Source organism: Pomacea canaliculata, linkage group LG7 (genome assembly GCF_003073045.1).
Source record: "Pomacea canaliculata isolate SZHN2017 linkage group LG7, ASM307304v1, whole genome shotgun sequence".
NCBI lineage: Eukaryota > Metazoa > Mollusca > Gastropoda > Architaenioglossa > Ampullariidae > Pomacea > Pomacea canaliculata.
Genome location: NC_037596.1, coordinates 28,246,957 through 28,272,223, shown reverse-complemented (window position 1 = coordinate 28,272,223; position 25,267 = coordinate 28,246,957). Strand labels below are relative to the sequence as shown.

General features: G+C 33.6%; 1 protein-coding gene across 3 annotated transcripts; it reads left to right on the top strand.

Moving 5' to 3' along the window:
* Window positions 1-11,766: 11,766 nt before the first annotated feature.
* On the top strand, window positions 11,767-24,123 carry LOC112568729 (deleted in malignant brain tumors 1 protein-like). Of its 3 annotated transcripts, XM_025246184.1 has the most exons (12): window positions 11,767-11,910; window positions 12,857-13,028; window positions 14,135-14,282; window positions 14,538-14,716; window positions 15,334-15,481; window positions 15,807-15,979; window positions 16,236-16,271; window positions 16,757-16,792; window positions 18,321-18,468; window positions 18,793-18,965; window positions 19,681-19,827; window positions 20,120-20,258. In XM_025246184.1, exons 2-11 carry the CDS (start codon window positions 12,944-12,946, stop codon window positions 19,731-19,733), a joined length of 1,179 nt encoding a protein of 392 aa, XP_025101969.1. In that variant the 5' UTR covers window positions 11,767-11,910; window positions 12,857-12,943; the 3' UTR covers window positions 19,734-19,827; window positions 20,120-20,258. The 3 variants fall into 3 exon arrangements, with proteins under 3 accessions (XP_025101969.1, XP_025101970.1, XP_025101971.1); XM_025246185.1 differs by lacking the exon at window positions 16,757-16,792; XM_025246186.1 differs by lacking the exons at window positions 11,767-11,910; window positions 12,857-13,028; window positions 14,135-14,282; ... (5 more) ...; window positions 18,321-18,468; window positions 18,793-18,965 and adding exons at window positions 20,621-20,674; window positions 20,989-21,024; window positions 21,512-21,547; ... (2 more) ...; window positions 22,439-22,486; window positions 22,942-24,123 and having other exon boundaries at window positions 19,683-19,827; window positions 20,120-20,292.
* The last annotated feature ends 1,144 nt before the right edge of the window (window positions 24,124-25,267 follow it).

The following is a 25,267-nucleotide window of genomic DNA, read 5'->3' as shown; positions in this document are numbered from 1 at the left end:
TAAAAAGCTTGCAATCATTTTGCTTCAATGCTGATTTCTGATTCAAACATGTAGTTACTATCAAGAAGTTTTTTCAATACAACATAGAAGTATAAGTCCATAAACAATTAAAAGATAAATACTTAAAAAAGCAAACAAATCTATTATAAAAAGTTGTTCCTAACTTTATTAGCTAAACAGGACATGTGTATAACAAAGTCTTCTTTATCCTTTTCAGAACACCATTCTTTCTCAAACAGTCTAGTGTCCTCTTTTTCTGACAAAGCGTACATTTTGATTTCCAGGTGTATATTCAATGAAAGAACTAGTACTACAAACAAAAATGATCTTCCTGTACTTCTAGCAATATAATTGCAAGCCTAAATGGAACACATTCATAAAAAAGTAATCTGTTTGTTTTCACAACAGTCAGTCCGCTAGCAGCTCGTCTAGCTAATGGGGACAGAAAGCGGGGACGTCTAGAAATATTGTACAACGGAGAATGGAGCACAGTTTGCATGAAACGCTTCCGAAGCCAAGAGGCCAGGGTGGCCTGCAGGATGCTGGGCTTTAACAGGTTTGTCTTAAACATTTTTCTTTAAATTAGAAGCAATTAGAAAAAGAAATGTTATGTAATTATAATCCTGCTAAAATATTAATAATAATTCTATTCGAGCATCTAAAGATATATTTATTTGTGCAAAGATGTAAAAGTATTTATACTTAGTTTTGCTTATTGTGCTTGCTCTACACTATAGTTTGGTTTGTTGTTTTGTTTGTTTTTTTTTGATTGAGCTTCGAGGTTTTACATTTTACTTTTTATTCTGAAATCTGTGTTGCTAATAAATACCTACTCGTGTTACTTTTGGTATCTCTATAAAAGTTCTGCAGTCGTAGCTGTTACATCAAATGCATACGGAGCCGGGACAGGAAGAATTATTCTGGATGGTGTGAGGTGTACAGGAACAGAGATGAGCCTGCTGGAGTGCAGCCACGAGCCGCTCTACCTCCACAGCTGTGACCACTCCGATGACGTCGGTGTCATTTGCGAAGAAGTTAAAAAAGTATATTTTTATGATACAATTTGTTTTCCCTTGTTGAATTGTTACATGTTAAACTGTAAGCTTTACCACTTATCCCTTAAACACATAATCACACATCCATACTTACTGGAAGAGTTAACAATTTATTAAAACGTAGCTTTCTATTACCTGTTAAAATAAGGAAAGGTAAAAATCAACCGATATCATATATACAAGCATCACATACAAGTTAGAAAGCAAGCGATTCTGTTTTAGATAAGATAAGATAAGATAAGATAAGATAAGATAAGATAAGATAAGATAAGATAAGATAAGATGAAACTTTATTTGTCCCAGAGGGCAATTCTGTTGCAGCTCGATTAAAATGAAAATTAAAATTTGAACACAGTTGCATCCACAAAACTATTCATGTCTCATTCATAAACCATTCAAAAGTCCCACGGCAGAAACAACAAAAGACAGCCGCAGTCTGCTTGTCCTGCATGTAGGCACACAACATCGGCGGCACGAGGGGAGTCGGACAATTTCTGTCGACAGAGCATGCCTGTCATCACGAAGGATGGCGGACACCTTGAGTAGAGTCCGCCTATTGTACAGAATCTGAAGAGAACTCTGAGTTGACCCAATGACTTTGGAGCAGGTGGATACCACCCGATGTAGGCTGCTCTTGTCCTTCACCGATAAACTGTTGTAGCAACAAATAAACGAGAAGGACAGTACGCTCTCTATGTGCGATCTGTAAAAAAGCTGAAGAAATTGGTGGGAGACAGAGAAAGACTTCAGCTTCCGGAGAAGGAAGAGGCGTTGTTGAGCCTTCTTCACCGCATGTTGAGTGTTTTGTAATTGTTTGTCATTTTGTATCAAGTGTATCATTTATGGTATTATATTTTGGTACATTTTGTAAAATGTCACATTCTTTAAGTTCGTATACTGGTTGTTAGAACATATTTCTACAGAAATTTCATATAAACATGGACACTGCTTTAAATGATGGCGACGTTCTTTTTCTTTATTGTTTCATTTTTCTGGTAATGATCTAGACAAAAAGTTGGTAGACAGCCTTACAAAACATCAAAAAATTTTTTAAATTCACAAAACTATAATGTTATAAATCGTTCAGTCATTTTTTGTCATGCTCTTTTCTACCTATTAAATATGGTAATACTGTCAATTACTTATTTTTTAAAACAAATATCTGTATATCTCATTACAGTAAAAAAAAGATTTACACTTTGAAAAGCACACGAAACTATCATAAAACATTAATCCTTTTTATCAAAAAAGAACATAAGTGGAACAAACTTCTTTATCATTTTCTCCAAACCATTGTTTCTCAACCAGTCTAGTGTCATCTCCTTCTGACATTACATAGCGTACCTACTAATTTCCAGGTGCATTTCTGATTTATTTTATTTGTATTTCTTGTAAAATGACCACCATTCTATGAGTTCGGATACGAAGGTTTGCTAAACATATTGTACATGAATGCCATATATTTATATTCTAATGCTGCAAATGATAGCGACCTTATTTTTCTTTATTGTTCTTTATTTCTGGTCAGGGTGTAGAAAACGGATGGCAGACATTTTAACATAAATTAAACAAAACAATTTTAATTAACAAAAATATTACTGCTTGATAAAGCTTAGAGTTATTTTACTGTCATGCTAGTTGTTATAACATACATATATTATTACTATCAAGATGTTAGTTTTATGGAACAGATATCTTCATATCTATGTACAATAAAAATGATATTGACATTTAGAAAACCACACCAAGCCCTCATAAAAAAATATCTTTTTTCATCAGCAATAAAGAAAATAAGTATTACAAAGTCTTCTTTATCCATTTCTGCTTAACATTCTTTTTATAAACAAGTCTAGTGTCTTCTTCCTCAGACAAAACATAGAGTTCCTTTTGAATTTCAGGTGTAGATACACTAAACAGCTAGTACTACTAACAGAAAATCAGCATCCTGTACTTCTAGCTATATATTTACATTTGCATTATTAGAAACATTTTTGAACAAATAATCTGTTTTCTTCAGAACTAACAGGTATTCAGCTAAGAGCTCGTCTAGCTGACGGGGACAGAAAGGGGGGACGTCTAGAAATATTGTACAACGGAGAATGGAGAACAGTTTCCAGCGATGGCTTTGGAATCAAAGAAGCTTTGGTGGCCTGCAGGATGCTGGGATTTAACAGGTTTGTCTTCCCCTCAAACAAAGTTTTGGTCTATCTAAAATTAATAACTATTGAACTAATGGTAAAAGACATGTTCTTTTCGATCAGATAACGGTTTTATATTGGCTCTGCAAGACAATATTGACGCTGTTAAACTTTTGTGTTTTTTACAAGGCAACATATAAGAAAAAACGTTTATATTTTTAGGTATCATGCATTTTTTTTATACATCAGATAAACTGTCTAATTAAGGAATAACGTAAGTTTACATCGTGTGTGTTAATCTGTGTTGTTAATATGTATTTCCTGCTGTTCTTGATTTTTTAACAGCTCTGGAGCAATAGCTGTTGACTCAAGTGTATACGGAGCAGTAGCAGGAAGACTTCTCTGGATAAAGTAAAGTGTAACGGATCAGAGAGCAGTCTTTTCCATTGCGATTTTGCGACCTACTCACAGGACTACACTCGCTACGCAGATGTCGGTGTTATCTGCAATGAAGGCAAGAAAGAGGTTTTTATGACATTGGCTCTCTCTCTCATCCCTCTCTCACTGTGTTTTTATTAGATAAATTAGTTTTTCTACAAACACATTTACTATTATATTACCTCTTACAGGCTATGAGCAGTTAGGTATTTTTCATTTAATCAAACGTAATGTTATTTTAGCTCTCAATGCTGGGCTTTAAGACTGACACTGTTAAAATAAGGAAAAGTAAATATCAACTAATATCATTCACACAAGCACCACAATACATGTCAGAACGCAAACGATTGTGTTTTGTACTTGTTTGTCGTTTTCTATCAGGTATTGTGATTCCTAGTGTTACTTATTTGAACATCCTCCACAATGGCCCCGATTTTATGATACCGCTTACTAAGTTCTAAAATATATTATATGTGATTGTCACATAAACACAACTAATGCTGTAACTGATGGCTCTTTTTCTTTATTGTTCACTTTTTCGGTTAGGCTTGTAGTCAAACAGTTTGTAGACATGCTAACATAAAGTCAAAAAAAATCGTTTCAATCTCAACAAAAATATAGTTTAAAAAAGCTTGCAATCATTTTGCTTCAATGCTGATTTCTGATTCATACATTTAGTTACTATCAAGAATAAAGATACCATAAATTTATATATCTATAAACAATAGAAAGGTAAATACTTAGAAAAGAACACAAAACGATTACAAAAAGTTTTTCTTTTTTAAATTAGCAAAAGAAAGCATGGGTTGTAGAAAAACGTTTTTATCATTTTCAGAACACCATTCTTTCTCAACCTCTCTATTGTAACCTTTTTCTGACAATACAAAGCGTACCTTTTGAGCACCAGGTGTTTATACACTAAAACAACTAGTACTACTAACTAAAAAATCTTCCTGTACTTTTATCTATATATTTGCAAGCATAAATGGAAAACATTCATAAAATAGTAATCTATTTGTTTTCACAACAGTTAGTCCGCTAACAGCTCGTCTAGCTAATGGGGGCAGAAAGCGGGGACGTCTAGAACTATTGTACAACGGAGAATGGAGCACAGTTTGCATGAAACGCTTTCGAAGCAAAGAGGCCAGGGTGGCCTGCAGGATGCTAGGCTTTAACAGGTTTGTCTTAAAACATTTTTCTTTAATTAGAGCGTAGGAGCAATTAGCAAAAGACATGTAACGTGCCAAGATCCTACTAAAGTATTTATAATAATTATATACGAGTATCTAGAGATATATTTATATCTAATAAGATATAAAAGTATTCATTCTAGAAAATCTAAAAGTTATTGAAAGAATGCTACACTTTGTTTTGTTTAATGCGCATGCTCTACAACAGGGATGCACAATCTACGGCCCGCGGGCCATATCCGGCCCGCGACGCGGTGCCATCCAGCCCGCGAAACTTCTGCCCACAGTGCAGGAAATCGGCATGTTAGTAATAAAAGAAGACCTTAAAAAAAGAAAAAAAGGAAGAAGTATTTATCCCCACGTAGGGGCGTTTCCCAATCTTTTTTTTGATGGACGAACATTTCGATTCAGTGCTCCGACTTGGTGTCTCTACGATGAGGCCGGACATTCAGAAGTTGGTTTCGGGTAAACAACTTCAAATATCCCACTAATACTATATAATTATGGTAAGTACAACTTTCTTTCTAATAAAAAATGGTATCTGCCTATTTTTTTTCCTTTTTGTATTTTTGCGGTGAAGTGGCCCGTGACACGGTCTGTCCGAAATGGATCTGGCCCGCAGGCCGAAAAAGGTTGGGCATCACTGATCTATAATATAGCTTTTTGGTAGAACTTTTGCATTTTACTTTGTTTTCTGAAATCTGTGTTGCTAATAAATGCTTACTCTTGTTACTTTTGGTATCTCTATAAAAAGCGCTGCAGTCGTAGCTGCTACATCAAATGCATACGGAGCCGGGACAGGAAGAATTATTCTGGATGGTGTGAATTGTACAGGAACAGAGATGAGTCTGTCGGAATGCGAACACAAGCCGCTCTACTCCCACAACTGCAACCACTCCGATGACGTTGGTGTCATTTGCAAAGAGGGTAAGAAAGTATATTTTTATGATACTATTTGTTTTCCCTTGTTGAATTGTTTTCAACAAAGCGCATTAAAAGAGGTCTGGAACTGATAAAAAAAAGGTTTTCAAAACATTGCAGTCATCAGGACAGAGCAGTAAATGGAGTATAGGGAGTGATATATTGAAACCTACTCAGAGCTTTCTATAGCTGAGTTAGTTAAAATTAGTCATGTACCTATTACACTTACAGATCATATTTATCTTATATATACATATAAATTAGGACAAGCAAATGTATAATTATGACAATTAAAATGTTAAACTGTAAGCTTTACTACTTATCTCTTAAACACATAATCACACATCCATACTTACTGGAAGAGTTAACAATTTATTAAAACGTAGCTTTCTATTACTGTTAAAATAAGGAAAGGTAAAAATCAACCTATATCATACATACAAGCATCACATACAAGTTAGAAAGCAAGCGATTGTGCTTTGTAATTGTTTGTCATTTTATGTCAAGATTATTATTTTTGGTATTATTTATTGGTAGATTTTGTAAAATGCCACCATTATTTAAGTTCGTGTACTGGGTGCTAAGACATATTTTTACATGACTGTCATGTAAACATAGATACTGCTGTAAATGATAGCGACTTTCTTTTTCTTTATTGTTTCCTTTTCCTGGTAATGATTTAGACAAGAAGTTGGTAGACAGACTTACATATCTTTTAAAATTAACAAAATTATGATTTTATTAATCATACAGTCATTCCCTTTTTTTACATTGTACATATGTTATTACTATTCTAATGATGTAAATGATAGCGACGTTATTTTTTTATTGTTCTTTTTTTCTGTCAGGGTATAGAAAACGGTTGGCAGACATTTTAACATAAAGTCAAACAAAATCATTTTTTTATTAACAAATAAATTACGGCTTGATAAAGCTTACAGTCATTTTACTGTCATGCTAGTTTCTGTATCATACATGTATTATTACTATCAAGTATTTAATTTTATGCAACATATATCTATAAACAATAAAAATGAGATTGACATTTAGAAAACCACACGAAGCCCTCTTTTTTCATCAGCAAAAAAGAGCATAATTAATACAAAGTCTTTCTTTTTTTTGTTTAGCTTAAAAGGATTTTCAAGGCAAAATAAAACTACTTAGAATCGCGTAAAGATTATGATAAATTTTAATCTCATCTATTTATATGTGTGTTCATGTGGAAAACGTTGAAGGCTTTTAGTAGAATTTTGTGTTTAATAAGAGAAATGACACGGGACTCTTTTTTTGCTTCCACGAAGTCTCGTTCTCCGTCCACGGGAACCCTATGACGTGTGGTTCCATAGTGAGAACCATGCCTCGAGAAATTGCTGCCACCCGATTGCCACGGAAAAAGATGGGAAAAAATTCAAAATTTTATTTTCATCAGTTTCCGAAAGACAGAGCCTTACAAGCCTTACACACAGAGTGCGTCATACGAATAAACTGACGTCAAATTTTCGCAATGACCACAGAAATTTCCTGTGCTTGTGACGTCATAAGGAGACTGATGTCGTAAAAGACTCGTCTTATTGACCATCTTGGGAAGATATCGCGGTTACTCTGCGGAAGGACACAAGGGTCGATGTCACTGTATTTTTTAAAATTTTTTATAAACATCGGCAACCGAAATAGTGCTAATAAGTGGTGGTTAAGTGAGAAACGAATCATTTATTTCTCCTGTATTGCTCTCGTGCTCTGTAATTGTAACTAAATATATTTTTGAAATGTTTGACCGTCGCCAGAGCCATATCACAAGCCTTGAGTATCCCTTTAACATACAGACCAGTCTAGTGTCATCTTCCGCAGACAATACATTCCTTTTGATTTGCAGGTGTAGAAACACTGAAACAGCTAGTACTACTAACAGAAAATAAACATCCCGTACTTCTAGCTATATATTTGCAATGCATTATTAGAAACCTTTTCTAAACAAGTAATTTTTTTGTTTTTACAACCAACTAACAGTTAGTCCGCTAACAGCCCACCTAGCTGACGGGGACGGAAATGGGGGACGTCTAGAACTATTTTACAACGGAGAATGGAGAACAGTTTCCATGACTGAATTTAAAAACAAAGAGGCCAGGGTGGCCTGCAGGATGCTGGGATTTAACAGGTTTGCTTTCCCCTCAAGCAAAGCAGTGGTCTATCTAATATTAATAATTTATGAAACATTTGTAAAAGACATGTTCTTTTTGTTCAGATAACGGTATTTTATTGGCCCTGCATGAGAGTATTGACGCTATTAAACATTTTTGTTATTTTAAAAATCAAAAATTTTTATACCGTTTATATTTTTAGGTATCATGCATCTTTTTTATAGATCAGATAAACTGTCTAATCACGAAATGACGTATAACTTTTACATCGTCTGTGTTAATCTGTGTTGTAAATATGTATTTCCTGCCGTTGTTGTTGATTTTTTTAACAGCTCTGGAGCAACAGCTGTTGGCTCAAGTGTATACGGAGCAGGAACAAGAAGAATTCACCTCGATAAAGTAAAGTGTAACGGAACAGAGAGCAGTCTTTTCGAGTGCGAATTTCACGATCTCCTACTCCCAGGATGGCACTCATTCCGAAGATGTCGGTGTTATCTGCAATGAAACAGGAAAGAGATTTTTATGACATTCGCTCTCTCATTCAGTTTAGTGTCATCTTTTTCTGACAATACAAAGCGTACCTTTTGAGCTCTAGATGTATATACACTACAACAACTAGTACTTCTAACAGAAAATCATCTTCCTGTACTCTTAGCTCTATATTGGAATCGTTAAATTGAAACCATTAAAAATAGTAATCTATTTGTTTTCACAACAGTTATTCCACTAACAGCTCGTCTAGCTAATGGGGACGGAAAGCGGGGACGTCTAGAAGTATTGTACAACGGAGAATGGAGTAGAGTTTGCAAGAAAGACTTTCGAAACAAAGAGGCCAGGGTGGCCTGCAGGATGCTAGGCTTCAACAGGTTTGTCTTAAACATTTTCTTGAAATTAGATTTTATGTAAGCAATTATAAGACATGTTACGTGGCTAAGATCATGCAAAAGTATTTATAATGATTATATACGAGCATTTACTGATATATTTATGTCTATTAAGATATAAAAGTATTCAGACTAGGAAATGTAAAAGTTATTGAAAGAACATGACACTTTGTTTGTTTCTTACGCTTGCTCTACACTCTAGCTTGTTGATAGAACTTCCGAGTTTTTACATTTTACTTTGTATTTTGAAATATGTGTTACTAAGAAATGCTTACTCGTGTTACTTTTGATATCTCTATAAAAGCTCTGCAGTAGTAGCTGATAGAACAGATGAATATGGAGCCGCAACAGGAAGAACTATTCTGGACGGTCTGAGTTGTACAGGAACAGAGATGAGCCTGTTGGAGTGCAGCCACGAGCCGCTCTACTCCACCGACTGTCGCCCCACCGATGACGTCATTGTCATTTGCGAAGAGGGTAAATAAGTATATTTTTATGAAACCAGTTGTTTCCTTGTTGATTTTTTGTTTTAACAAAGCGCTGTTTTCCAAACATTGCAGTCATCAGGATAGATCAGTAAGGAGTATAGGGAGTGCTTTATTGAAACCTTAGAGCTTTCTTAAGCTGAATTACTTAAAATTAGTTATGTACCTATTACTCTTACATATCATATTTATCTTATATATACATATAAAGTAGGACAAGCAGATATCTGAATAATAGAATTAACATGTCCTGGCAATGGCTCTTTTAACGCAATCACAAAATTCCACTGTAGCTTTTACTCACTTTCAACCCTCACTGTCTTGGCAGTAGCTTTTTCCTTCGTATTCAGGTAAGGATTTAGACAAACAGCTGCTAGTCAGCCTTACATAACTTTAAAATCTCTCTAAATTACAAAACTATAATTTTATAAATCGTACAGTCTGTTTCCTGGCATGCTGGTTTCCACATGATACATATGGTATTACTATAAAGTATTTATTTTTAAAACAAATATCTCTATATCTTATTACAATAAAAAAAAAGATTTACACTTAGGAAAGAACACGAAACCTTCATAAAACGTATATCCTTTTTTATCACAAAAGAACATAAGTGGAACAAGCTTCTTTATCATTTTCTTCAAACCATTATTTGTCAACCAGTCTAGTGTCATCTCCTTCTGACATTACATAGCGTACCTACTAATTTCCAGGTGTATTTCTCGTATTTTTTATTTGTATTTCTTGTAAAATGGACACTATTCTATGAGTTCGTATACGAAGGTTTGCTAAACATATTATACATGAATGTCATATAAACATTCCAATGTAAATGATAGGGACGTTATTTTTCTTTATTGTTCTTTATTTCTGGTCAGGGTATAGAAAACGGTTGGCATTTTAACATAAAGTCAAACAAAATCATTTTACATTAACAAAAATATTACTGCTTGATAAGCTTATAAAGCTTATAGTCATTTTACTGTCAGGCTAGTTTCTATATAATTTATATATTATTACTATCAAGAAGTTAGTTTTATGGAAACCACACCTAGTTTATCTATATATCATATTCGTCAGACAAAAATAGCGTTTCTTTTGATTTCCAGGTGTATATACACTGAAACAGCTAGTACTACTAACAGAAAATCAGCATCCTATACTTCAAGCTATATATTTGCAAATCATTATTAGAAAGCTTTTCTGAACAAGTAATCTGTTTGTTTTCACAACCAAACAGATATTCAACTAAGAGCACGTCTAGCTGACGGGGACGGAAAGGGGGGACGTCTAGAAATATTTTTCAAAGGAGAATGGAGAACAGTTTCCAGCAGTGGCTTTGGAAACAAAGAGGCCAGGGTGGCCTGCAGGATGCTCGGCTTTAACAGGTTTGCCTTCCATTCAAACAAAGCTGTGGTCTATCTAAAATTAATAACTTATGAACCAGTTGTAAAAGACATGTTCTTTTTGTTCAGATAACGGTATTATATTGCCCCTGCAAGAGAATATTGACGGTATTAAGCTCTTTTGTTATTTTATAAGACAGCATTTGAGAGAAAACTGTATATATTTTTAGGTATCATGCATCTTTTTTATATATTAGGTAAACTGTCTAATCAAAAAATAATGTATAACTTTTACATCGTGTGTGCTAATCTGTTCTGTAAATATGTTTTTCCTGGCGTTGTTGATAATTTATCTAACAGCTCTCTAGCAATAGCTGCTGACTCAAGTGTATACGGAGCAGGAGCAGGAAGAATTCTCCTGGACTGGGTAAGCTGTGACGGAACAGAGAGCAGTCTCTTGCATTGTGATTTTACGATCTCCTACTCCCAGGTCGTCACTCAGTCCAAAAATGTCGGAGTTATCTGCAATGAAGGCAAGAAAGAGATATTTATGACATTGGCTCTCTCTCTCTCTCTCATTCCTCTCTCAACTGTGTTTTTCTTAGTTAAGTTAGTCTTTCTTCAAACCCATGTACTATAGCATTAGGTTTCAGGCTATGTGCAGTTAGGTATTTTTTATTTAGTCAAATGTAATGTTATTTTAGCTTTGGAAGCTGGGCTGTAAGAATCGTGTATCACTGTTAAAATTAGGAAACTTAAATATCTGCCAATGTCATTTATAAAAGCAGCAGAATACATGTCAGAACCCAACGGAGTTTGCTTTGTAATCGTCGTTTTCTCTTAGTTATTGTGATTTCTGGTGTTATGCTAACAAAATCAAACCAAAGATAGTTTCAATATAGCAACAATATAGTTTTTAAAAGCTTGCAGTCATTTTGCTTTAAATGGATCCTAAAGGCAAAATAAAACTACTTAGAATCGCGTAAAGAGTATGATAAATTTGAATTTCGTCTATTTATATGTGTGTTCATGTGGGAAACGTTAAAGGTTTTTAGCAGAATGTTGTGTTAAATAAGAGAATTTACACGGGACTCTTTTTTGCTATATATTTGCATGAATAATTGAAGAAAATTTACGAAAGAAGTAATCTATTTGTTTTCACAACAGTTAGTCCCCTAACAGTTCGACTAGCTAACGGTGACGGAAAGGGCGGACGTCTAGAACTATTGTACAACGGAGAATGGAGTAGAGTTTGCATGAAACTCTTTCAAACTAAAGAGGCCAGGGTGGCCTGCAGGATGCTAGGCTTTAACAGGTTTGTCTTAAACATTTTTCTTGAAATTAGATTTTTTGTAAGCAATTAGTAAAAGACATGTTACGTGGCTAAGATCCTACTAAAGTATTTATAATAATTATATAAGTGCATTTACAGATATATTTATGTCTATTAAGATATAAAAGTATTCATACTAGAAATGTAAATGTTATTGAAAGAATGCTACACCTAGTTTCGTTTATTGTCCTTGCTCTACACCAGGGATGCCCAACCTACGACCCGTGGGCCATATCCGGCCCGCGAAACTTCTGCCCACAGTTACTAAAGAACAGTCAAACTGCACAAAATGACCCTCAACACCTTTCGGTGCCTCTAGTACAAAAATGTCATTTGGTCGTGGCGGCCAACATTTGCGCTCTGGTGCTGGTGAAATGGGAGAGCCGAAGAAACAAAGAGTTGACTCTGAGTGCAGAAACTTCCAAGTGGACAGATCTTTTCTTTTTTATTCAACATGATCATGAGCCAACGTGTTTGATTTGCAAAGAAAGTGTGGCTAATTTTAAGGAACACAACATTAAACGGCACTATGAAACAAAGCGCAAGAACAAGTATGGCGACATCCTTGGTTCGAGCCGCGAAGACAAGATTGCTAAGTAACGTCAAGAAATTGGAGGCTTGACGAGAATATTTACAGAGAAAAGAAAAGAAATTGAGGCAAGGGCAAGCTATAGAGTTGCTCACATTTTGAGCAGAGGAGTGAAGCCATTTTCCGAAGGATAATGCGTAAACAAGTGCTTGCTAGCAGTGGTGGAGGAACACGCATGTCGGAAATGTATTGGCCCCCAGGCCGAAAAAGTTTGGGCATCACTGCTCTACACTATAGGTTTTTGATAGAACTTCGAGGTTTTACGTTTTACTTTTGTATTCTGAAATCTATGTTGCTAATAAATGCTTACTCGTTTTACTTCTTATATATCTATAAAAGCTCTGCAGTAATAGCTGTTACATCAGAAAAATACGGAGCCGGAACAGGAAGAATTATTCTGGATGACGTAAGTGCACAGGAAAAGAGATGAGCCTGCTGGAATGCGAACACAAGCCGCTCTACTCCCACAACTGTCGCCAATCCAATGACGTCCATTTCACTTCCGAAGAGGGTAAAAAAGTATATTTTATATTAACCGTTCTTCTCACTTGTTGAATTGTTTTGAACAAAGCGCTGTAAAAGTGGTCTGGAACGAATAAAAAAAAGTTTTCCAAACAATGCAGAAACGAGGATAGATCAGTAAAGGAGTAAAGGGAGTGATATATTGACACCTAGTCAGAGCTTTCTATAGCTGAGTTAGTTAAAATTAGTTATGTATCTAAAACATCTATGGATCATATTTATCTTCTGTATATATATATATGCATGTATACATAAATTAGAACAAGCAAATGTATGATTAGGAGAATTAAGATGTTAAAGTATAAGCTGTATTACTTAGCTTTCTATTACGTGTTAAAATAAGAAAAGGTAAAAATCAGCCTATATCATTTATACAAGCATCACATACAAGTTAGAAAGCAAGCGATTGTGCTTTCTAATTGCTTTTTTGTATCAGATGTATTATTTGTGGTATTAGTTATTGGTAGATTTGTAAAATGCCACCATTCTTTTAGGTCGGATACTGCGTGCTAGAACATATTTTTACATGACTGTCATATAAACATAGATACTGCTGTAAATAATGTAATGTTCTTTTTTTATTGTTTACTTATCTGGTAAGGATTTAGACAAACAGCTGGTAGTCAGCCTTACATAACTTTAAAATATTTTTTAAATTCACAAAACTATAATTTTATAGATCGTACAGTATGTTTCTTGTCATCCTGGTTTCTACATTATACACAATGGTATTATATCACATATTTAATTTTTAAAACGATTCTCTCTATATCTCATTATAATAAAAAAAAGATTTACACTTAGGAAAGCACACGAAATTATCATAAAACATTAATACTTTTTTATCAAAAAGGAACATAAGTGGTACAGTCTTCTTTATCATTTTCTCCCAACCATTATTTGTCAACCAGTTTAGTGTCATCTTCGTCAAACAAAACATAACGTTTCTTTTAATTTCCAGGTGTATATACACTGAAACAGATAGTACTACTAACAGAAAATCAGCATCCTGTACTTCAAGCTATATGTTTGCAATGCATTATTAGAAACCTTTTCTAAACAAGTAATCTGTTTGTTTTCACAACAAATTAACAGTTAGTCCGCTAAAAGCCCGTCTAGCTGACGGGGACGGAAAGGGGGGACGTCTAGAAATATTGTACAAAGGAGAATGGAGAACTGTTTCCAGCGATGACTTTGGAAACAAAGAGGCCAGGGTGGCCTGCAGGATGCTCGGCTTTGCCAGGTTTGTCTTCCACCTCAAAGTTGTGGTCTATCGAAAATTAATAACTTATGAACCAATTGTAAAAGACATGTTCTTTTCGATCAGATAACGGTATTATATTGGCCCTGCATGAGAGTATTGACGCTAGTAATTTTTTTTCACAAGGCAACGTTTGGGTAAAAAATGCTTACAAATAACTTATAACTTTTACATCGTGTGTGTTAATCTATTGTGTAAATAAGTATTTCCTGGCGTTGTTGATGATTTTTTGAATAGCTCAGGAGCAGTAGCTGTTGGCTCAAGTGTATACGGAACAGGAGCAGGACGAGAAAGAATTCTTCTGGATGAAATAAAGTGTAACGGAACAGAGAGCAGTCTTTTCCATTGCGATTTCTCGATTTTCTACTACAAGGACGGTACTTATTACGCAGATGTCGGAGTTATCTGCAATGAAGGCAAGAAAGAGATATTTATGACATTGGCTCTCTCTCTCTCTCATTTCTCTCTCAACTTTGTTTTTCTTAGTTAAATTAGTCTTTCTACAAACCCATAGCTTTTTTTTTCTTTATTGTTCACTTTTTCGGGTAAGGCTGTAATCAAACAGATCGTAGACATGCTAACATAAAGTCAAACAAATAGTTTCTATATAACAAAAATATACTTTAAAAAGCTTGCAGTCATTTTTTTCTTCAATGCTGATTTCTGATTCATACATGTAGTCACTATCAAGAAGTTTTTTTATACAACATAAAGTTATATATCTATATAGAATAAAAAGGTAATACTTAGAAAAGCAGACAAAGCTATTATAAAAAAAATTCTTTTTTAATTTGCAAGAAAACGTCAGGTACTACAAAGTCTTCTTTATCCTTTTCAGAACACTATTCTTTCTCATTCAGTTTAGTGTTATCTTTTTCTGACAATACAAAGCGTACCCTTTGAGCTCCAGGTGTATATACAATGAAACAACTGGTACTACTAATAGAAAATCATCTTCCTATCCTGCTAGCTATATATTTGCATGTGTAAATGGAAACCATTAAAAGAAGTAATCTATTTGTTTTCACAACAGTTAGTCCGCTAACAGCTCGTCTAGCTAATGGGGATGGAAAGGGGGGACGTCTAGAAATATTGTACAACGGAGAATGGAGCACAGTTTGCGACGATGGCATTCGAAACAAGGAGGCCAGGGTGGCCTGCAGGATGCTAGGCTTCAACAGGTTTGCCTTAAACATTTTTCTTTAAATTAAAGCTTATCAGCAATTAGTGAAAAACATGTTACGTGGCTAAGATTCTACTAAAGTATTTATAATAACTATATACGAGTATTTACATATGTATTTATATCTATTAAGATATAAAAATATTTATAAAAGGAAATCTAAATGTTATTGAAAGAATATTACAGTTAGGTTCGTTTATTTTGCTTGTTCTAAACTACTGCTCTTTGATAGAAATTCGAGTTTTTACATTTTTACTTTGTATTCTGAAATCTGTGTAGCTATTAAATGCTTACTCTTGTTACTTTTGGTATCTCTATAAAAGTTCTGCAGTCGTAGCTGCTACATCAAATGCATACGGAGCCGGGACAGGAAGAATTATTCTGGATGGTGTGAGTTGTACAGGAACAGAGATGAGCCTGCTGGAATGCGAACACAAGCCGCTCTACTCCCACAACTGTCGCCACTCCGATGGCGTTGGTGTCATTTGCGAAGACGGTAATAAAGTAAATTTTTATGATACCAGTTGTTTTCCCTTGTCAAATTGTTTTGAACAAAGCGCTGTAAAAGCGGTCTGGAACTGATAAAAAAGGTTTTCCAAACATTGCAGTTACGAGGATAGATCATTAAGGCAGTATGAGAAGTGATATGTTGACACCTACTCAGAGCTTTCTATAGCTGAGTTTAAATGGTTCTCTGGTTTTCAAATGCTTTGCTACAATGTGTTGTCTTCTTTTTTCCACATTTCGTGTAGGTACAAAACCGACTACTAATACTACCATTACTCAAGGTATGAACATATTGTATGTGTAAACTTGAAAAATTTATATTTTAATTTTTTAACCTTATCTTTTTCTTACGTTTTTCTTAAAAAAAGAACAAAGTGCAAATACCTATGGAAATAACTATATAACTATAATTAAGAGAACAAAGATATAACCGTATTACTTTTTGTTCTTACCCGGACATAGAAAGGTCAGACTAAATTACCCGAAAATTGTTGATGTAGACAAAAATGTCAACGATATTTAATTATCGTTTTCTCGTTAGAGGGGTATTGAAAGCGCATAAGCTGACATTTGGAAAGAACTTAAGTCTTTTGTCCCATGTGCAATCATTTGCAATAAAGTTTGTTTGTTATTGTATGTCAAATTTTAATAATTTGATTGGCAGTAATAGATTAAATGATACAATTTTTCACAACATTTTTTGTAAGATTTCAAAACTAAAATATGCAGTAAATATGTAAAATAGGTAAACATTCTATAATTTCAGTCTCATCATCGTCAAAAACAGCTGCAGCAAAACAGGGTATAGACACATCTTTTTTTGTTTGTTTCTTAGTCCGAAATGTGCTATAGCTTTAAAACAAATATCTATCTTGCTTGTGATATTCAAACATAAAATAGCACAGACTTCTACAACTCTAAAATTAGTTATGCATTTATTACATTTATGGATTATATTTATCTTATATATATAAATTTAGGACAAGCAGATGTATAACTAGAACAATTACGATGTTAAAGTGAAAGTTAACTACTTATATCTTTAACACATATTCACACATCCATACACATTTATTGGAAGAGGTAACAATTTATTAAAAGGGATAGTTAATATGATAACAAAATGGTATTCGAGTCAATTATTATTTTTATTTCTTTGCCGTGCCTGTGACCGCTGCAATGTCAATCAGCATTGAAGCTTCTGGACTTACATAGGGAAGAGAATAAGAACAATGGTTCTACTTAAATCCTGTTGGTATCACCAGCTTCAGTGACAAAAGTTTCTAGCCAATACTATTAAAAAGGGAACAGGACAAGATAGTTCATAAGTTGTAATAGATTATTGGCATTGTCAGTGTTATCCATAGAGCCATTTAGATGTTTTACTATTTACTATGCACACATATTAGTAATCTCTTATTATAACTGGTAGTATTGGAAAGTAAAATGAAGCGGTAAATGATACAAATTTTTAAAAAGAAACGATTTTCTTTTTGTAAATAACAGTTGTAGTTTCTAACCGTTTGTAGTTAATAGTGTCACCTCACACATTTTAAGTATAAAGAACACACGTTTTCTTTCTTTAACTCTCCAAGTGTAGACTAGAGGACTGTAATGTTAAAATAATGATCGTCTGACTCTAAATACAATATCAATTATCGCTGTGCTTGTAACTTGTATCCTCTATCTATGTTTCTCTTTTCTATCAGACATAGTCATTTCTGGTATCATTTATTTAAATATTTTGTAAAATGGCAACAATTATATGAATTCGTTTACGTGGTTTGCTAAAACATATAAGGGCGACTTTCTTTTATTTAATGTTTACCTTTGCTGATAAGAGTGTAGAGAAATGGTTATAAGACTTTTTTAACATAAATTCAATCAAAATCTCTTTTAATTAAATAAAATATTTATTGACAGCACTTAGAGTTATTTTGCTGTCATGTTTTTTTACATCATACATATGTTATTACTATCAAGTACGTAGTTTTATACAACATATATCTATATATCTGTATACCAAAAAAATTAGGATTTGCAGTTAGAAAAGCACAGGTAGCCCTCATGAAGATGTTAACCTTTTTATTATAAAGCGTAAGTAGTACAAAGTCTTCTTTATCCTTTTTCCCCCAACCATTCTTTTTTCTAACAAGTCTAGTCTTCCTCGTACAATGCATAGCAAACCCTTTGATTTCCAGGTGTATATACAATGAAACAGCTAGAACTATAAACAGAAAAGCCGTATCCTGTACTTCCAGCTTAATATTTGCATACATTAATAGAAATCATTTGTAAATCACTAATCTGTTTGTTTTCACAACTAACAGTTAGTCCGCCAACAGTCCGTCTAGCTGACGGGGACGGAAAGGGAGGACGTCTAGAAATATTTCGCCACGGACAATGGAGAACAGTTTGCAGCTATGTCTTTCGACACAAAGAGGCCAGGGTGGCCTGCAGGATGCTAGGATTTAACAGGTTTGTCTTCCCCTCAAATAAAACTTTTTTGTTTCAAAGTAATAGCCCATGAACCACCTGTAAAAGCTTTTTTTCTCTATTGTAACATAGCGGTATTTTAATGGCCTTGCTAGGGAGTATCAACGCTATTAAACTTATTTATTATTTTATAGGGCAGCATTTTAGAAAAATAATGGGTTTTTTTTTAAATTTCGTTGATCTCTTTTTTAATAGATATTTCCATAAAACTACCTAATCTAGAAATAACGTATAACTCTACATCGTGTGTGTTAATCTGTTTTGTTAAAATATCTTTCCTGACATTGTTGTTACTTTATGTAACAGCTCTGTAGCAAGAGCTGTTGGATCAAGTATATACGGAGAAGGAGAAGGAAGACTTTTCCTCGATGATATAGAGTGTAACGGAACAGAGAGCAGTCTGTCGGAGTGCGAATACTTGGGTTTCATCTCTCACCTCTGCAGTCATTCCAATGATGTCGGTGTTATCTGCAAGGATGGCAAGAAATAGATATTTTATGAAATGGGCTTTCTCTCCCTTCCCATCTCCCAACTGTGTTTTTGTAGTAAAATCAGTCTCTATTTAATTTTTTTTTTACTTTTACATTAACAGTTACGAGGTATGTGCAATTAGGGGGCGCGCCCCACCGTTTGAGAACACTTGCTATAAATGATAGCGACCCTTTTTTTCTTTTTTGCTTCCCTTTTTCTGGTAAGGATGTAGACAACGATTTGTAGACATTCTAAGATAAAGTCATATAAAATCTTATTTAATTTATAAAAATATTATGGCTTAATAAAGCTTACAGTTACTTTGGTGCAATGCTAATTCCTCTATCATACATATTACTTTCTAGAATTTAGTTTTCTACAACATATATCTACATATATCTTTATACAATAAAAAATGGGATTGACATTTGGAAAACAAAATAAAGCCCTCATACAAAGTTTATCTTTTTTATTAGAAAAAAAGCATGAGTAGCACAAAGTCTTCTTTATCCTTTTCTCCTAACCGTTCTTTGTATTAACCAGTCTAGTGTCATCTTCCTCTGACAATACATAGCGTTCCTTTTAATTTCCAGGTGAATATACACTGAAATAGCTAGTAATATTAACAGAAAATCAACATCCTGTACTTTCAGCTATATATTTACATGCATTAATAGAAACTGTTTACAAAACAAGTAATCTGTTTGTTTTCACAACTAACAGATAGTCCGGTAGCAGCCCGTCTAGCTAACGGGACAGAAATGGGGGACGTCTAGAAATATTTCACAACGGAGAATGGAGCACAGTTTGCAACTATGGCTTTGGAGACAAAGAGGCCAGGGTGGCCTGCAGGATGCTAGGCTTTAACAGGTTTGTCTTCTTCTGAAAATTTTGTCTTAAAAATGAGAGATTATTAGCTAATAAGAAAAGACATGTTCCATAGCTCAGATACTTTTAAAACATTTATAATATGTAATACAAGTATATATATATAATAGAAATGATGCTACTTAATCTATAAGTTATTAGGCTTTAACATTTTTTAAGAATGCTACACTTTGTTTCGTTTATTGGTCGATAAATCTTCTAATTTAATTAAAATCATTTTTTACTTAATGTCCTTTTAAATCCGCTCATTTTACTTTTGAAATCTCTATAAAAGCTCTGCAGTAGTAGCTGTTACATCAAATGCATATGGAGCAGGAGCTGGAAGAATTATTCTGGATGGTGTGAGTTGTACAGGAACAGAAAGCAGCCTGTTGGAATGCAGACACAGTGTGCTCTACTCCCAAGAATGTGACCACGTCGATGACGTCGGAGTCATCTGCAAAGATGGTGAGAAAGATTTATTTTTATCATACCTTTTTTTCGTTTTTTCTTTACCAATAAAATCAGCTTTTGATTAAATCTCTTTTTATTTATATTCAACGATTAAAATTCTTAGTTTTTCTCCTTTTATTTGTTGTAACTGAAACATTTTTGTTTTTCTGCTTGCTTTAAAAGCTCTCTGGAACTGATAAGAGAAGGCATCGTAATAAAGATAAACTTGCGTGCATAACGTTAAAACACATCACGAGTAATTTAGCGATTATATTTGTTATATCATTAATTTATAATATTTTAAAGGTATAGTTTACAATTATTTGTAATTATCTTATTTCAGAAACATCTACAGTGTCAAAACCACTTGCTGCTACTACTTTTAAACCAAGAAGGGGTAAGCACCGTTTTATGTGTCAAACTACATAAAAAAGCAATTTTTTTACTTTTGCTATATCTTCTTATCTTTTGATATAAACTGATCACGCTAAAAAGATGAAGCAATGTGTTGGATAATTAGACAAGGGAGCAGTATAAGGTTTTCCAAACATTTCAGTAACCAGCATGGTTGTGTAAGGGAGTTAACAGCGTGATATTTTGACACCTACTCAGCTTAACAGTAACAGCTCTCTATAGCTGAGTTTAAATTGTTCTCTGGTTTTAAATGCTTTGCTATAATGAGTTGTTTTCTATTTTCTGAATTTCCTGCAGTTACAAAACCGACTACTAATACTACCATTACTAAAGGTATGCACATACTTTATGTGTCAACTTAAAAAATTTAATAAAACATTTCTGCAACCTTATTTTTTTCTTTCACTTTTTAATAAGAAAAATTGCAAACGTACATAGTAAAAAACATACTTAAAGAAACACTATTTGATTAAAAGAGCGAAGATATAAACGCATTACATTTTGGTCTTAACCGGACATAAAAATATCAGACTAACCTATTCTATAATCTTCGATGTTGTAGACGAGAATGACATTTTATTATCGTTCTCAGATTGGAAGGAAAGTGACAACACATATGCTGACATTTAGAGAAAACTTAAGCCTTTTTTTAATGCACAATTATTTGCAATCAAGTTTTTTTCATATTGAATATAAAGTTGATTACTTTTACCGACAGTAATAGATTAAGAGATACATTTTTAACACATTTTAATTTTACGATTCAAATATAAAAATATGCAGTAAATATGTAAAATAGTGAAAAATTTTATTCTTTCAGTCCCATCATCGCAAAGAGCAACCGCACCAAAACAGGGTATACACCCATCTTTTCTTTTGTTTCTCTGGCCTAAATATTCTACACTTTTAAGACAAATGTCATAAATGTCAATAAACTAACGGAACAACGAGTGGGAACACCACAAATGTACTATAGTTACACTGTTCAAAATTATTAATACATGTTTTATTAAATAAAAAAAGACGTAAAATTAAAAATGTAAGAAATATTTAACTGTATAAAAAAATTAAATAAAATATTTTTATCATATGGTTATAATCGTTATTTATTGTTTAAATATATAACAAATGTTTGCGCATACTTTCAGATTCATCCTTACCAACAACATCGACAACAACTACAACGGAAAAGAGTATACACAACTTTTTTTGCTAGAGCAAAAGAGTTTTAGAATTTCTATGATAAACATCATATAACTTATGGGATCAGATTAATAATAAGGACATTTTGTTTTTAAGACATTACAGCACTTGAATTCTGAGTGAGTGAGAATGTGGAGCAACGATATGTGCGTGATTGCTACAGTACTTAAAATAAAAAGTTTCTAAAGATAAAAACTACTAAGTTATTTTAAGGTGATAAACATAATTTCAAGATACCATACCCGCAATGAACATACATTTTTAAATTTATTTGTTAGTATAAAATTACCTAATAATGATATACCGGAATATTTTTTTCAGTTACAAAGGTGACTACAACCACGACATCTAGAATCGGAAAAGGTAAAAGCATATTTTTGTTTTGTAGTGTTCGTAAGTTATTACTTTAATGTCTATAGTTCGTAAGTTATTACTTTAATATCTATAGTAAGAAGTATTCTTAAACTTTACATTTTCTATGCAACCAGAAATACATTTTTTACAGTTCTAAAAGTAATTATATTACATTATGTTTTTTCATCAGCAACAACAGTAACAACGTTAACAACTACAACGTCTACTTCTACCACTGGTAACCTTTCTTTCCCCTCAATATTTTTTGGTAGAACTCTGCATTAGGATGTTATATTTTGAGTTGGTTGGTAGCTGCAAGTGCATTTTGTTACTGATATTTTAAAACAGTTTTTAATCAGAATAAACGTACACAACGCGTATTCTGCTGATTAAGAAATCATTAACAAAATTACAGCTTTAAAATCATTTCATGATTGTTATTTTGATTAAACTGTGCAATAGAGAATACAAACATTATAAAGCCCAGATTTTATTATTACTGCGAACACATTTTAAAAAAATATTTAATCTTATTTATTCTTATACAACTGTCTTAACTCGTCAGTAAAAACATTCAAACAACTGTTTTCATAAAATCGTAATTTACAAACGTTTAAGGATGCAAACATTTTATAATAAATCATTTCCTAACATCTTTATAATATCTAGAAATATTATTATTTTCTTTTTCAGTCACCCTACAACCCTAGGCTGACTTTGGAAGACTACTGTCTACAATTTTAATATACTTTCAATTATCGCTTTTTATTATATTATCTTTGTGGGCATTTCTTTAAAGCAAACTGATCTGTAAAACAATCATATTTTGCAAAATTTGTAAGCTGTACCACTTAACGTATAATTCATTTTTTTTTCTAAAATGTACAATTTTTTCTATTGTTATAAGTGCACATAATATTAAACTTTTACAAACTCTTTATAGCAAACAAATAATCCGTGTTGAAATTTTATCTCTTTTTGTTTTATATTGTATTGCCATTTGTTTTGAGACCCACTTCAACGTAGAAAGCTATTTTTTGAAGACTGTAAACTTCATCTCCCAAAAGTCATAGTTTTTTCTATGATAAACAATCATTTAGTACTTAATAAAAACACAGTCTAAATATTATGACAAACAAGATACCCGCAACATACTACAGCATTATGTTCTTTCATGTAGACAGCTTAGGGGAAGGAGTGCACTCCGTTTTTCTTTTTGTTGTTTTCCGAAGATTTTATTTGTAATGCTATATGACAATGTGTTAGACTCGTTTTTATACGTTTACCAGGTCTTTTCAGTCTTCATCGACTAACGGTCATGTCTGCTTCGTTTTTGTTGTTTGATGAAATAGCTTACCTCCTTTCGTTTTTTAAACTATTTCTTATGTATGGACCACATCCTAAGAATTTGATTTAAAAAACGCATTATGATCCTCGTCTCTTTGTTACCAGTCCTACCTTCTCATATATCCAATTTTGTTTGGGCATGGTGTATTTCTGACTGAAAGTTGGCTTACGAGCTGATTTTGACATTTGCGACATTTTTAAGCCAGTTATGCATATGTTGGTAATAGTTTTCATGTTTACAATAAAAATCGTATGATAAAGACAGAACAGCACTTGTAAAAGAAAATATAATTTACTACTTTAATATAAGAGTCTGCTTTTAATAATGAACAATAAGGCGATGCACTGTGTACAGCGGTATTTAATATCAGCATTCATTACACAGTTATAGTCAGCTTTCCTTTCACATATACAATCGGTTGTCAGAGGGAATAAATGCGGATTTATCTTTGATCATAACAAAGTATTTTCCCTTTACGGACAAAAATACTACTGGAATCAAGTCAAATTAAACTTTGTTTTCCTTGTCCAAAGAAGTCGGAGATAGAATTATTTCGTTTGATCACTATTACTACTACTACACCACACACACACAACAACAACAACAACATAACGCATACATGACATTCAACACACACACACACACACTTACACCTTCCTTTTCTCTATCTCTCTCTCTCTCTCACTCTCACACATGCTAACATCCTAAACAAGATGCCAGGTAATATTGTAGACTTACTAGTCCTTGAAACTTTTATTTACGATGGTGATGGCTGCTGGTGCGAAGGACCTTTGGGAAGCAGGTTTCCGTGCACTTGGCAGTTTGTAGCGCCTGTCTGTTGAAAACAGTTGAAAGTTTGAATGGAGGGGGCTTGTGTGGCCTTAAATAATGTTGCATGCGATCTTTCTAACTTTAGGAAGGTACAAGTCAGAAAGTAGCAGCTGTGATCCACCTACAGAATCTGTAATGCCTTAATCTTGTTATGTACATCTTTCCACAGTTAACATAGAACATCCTCGATAGAGAGTAACTCTGAACGGCAATAACAACAATGATGTGTCTGTAGGCGGAGCTAAGTTAACAGTGACGTCACTACGCACTTGCCTGATGTCGTCTCCTTGGCCTTTGCCATCTGCTTACTTCATGTACTTCATACCATAAACCTAACCTCAAACCTTAACATTTCCTTTATCATCAAAGAGTTCATTGACGGCACACAACTTCACTCCACGCCCTAACACGCTCCCCTCGGATAAAATATCATAGACACGACTTTGACAAAGGGAGTTAATATTGAAGTTGTGCCATTGATACTGAGTACAGATGTACTGGTGTATTTTCAAGCCTGAATCACTTGACACTGATGTTTTCGCAGTGTGTTGCCTACAATTACCGCGCGACTCGACGACAACTAGAGGACAAACAATACCTCCTCGAATTGACCTCAAGGTTAAGCAACTCTTGTACATGACCCAGCTGTACTTCGTGCACTGTGCTATTGCTAATATAATGATATCCGGATACATGTTAGAGATTGCAAATAAGTCAAAAAATAAATACACACAATTAAACATAGGTCGTAACTGAGCAAAACAAAAGGCAAATACAGACCACTGCATTATAGAAGACAAACACCTAGAGATGAGTTAATAAAATAAGAAATCCTACTAC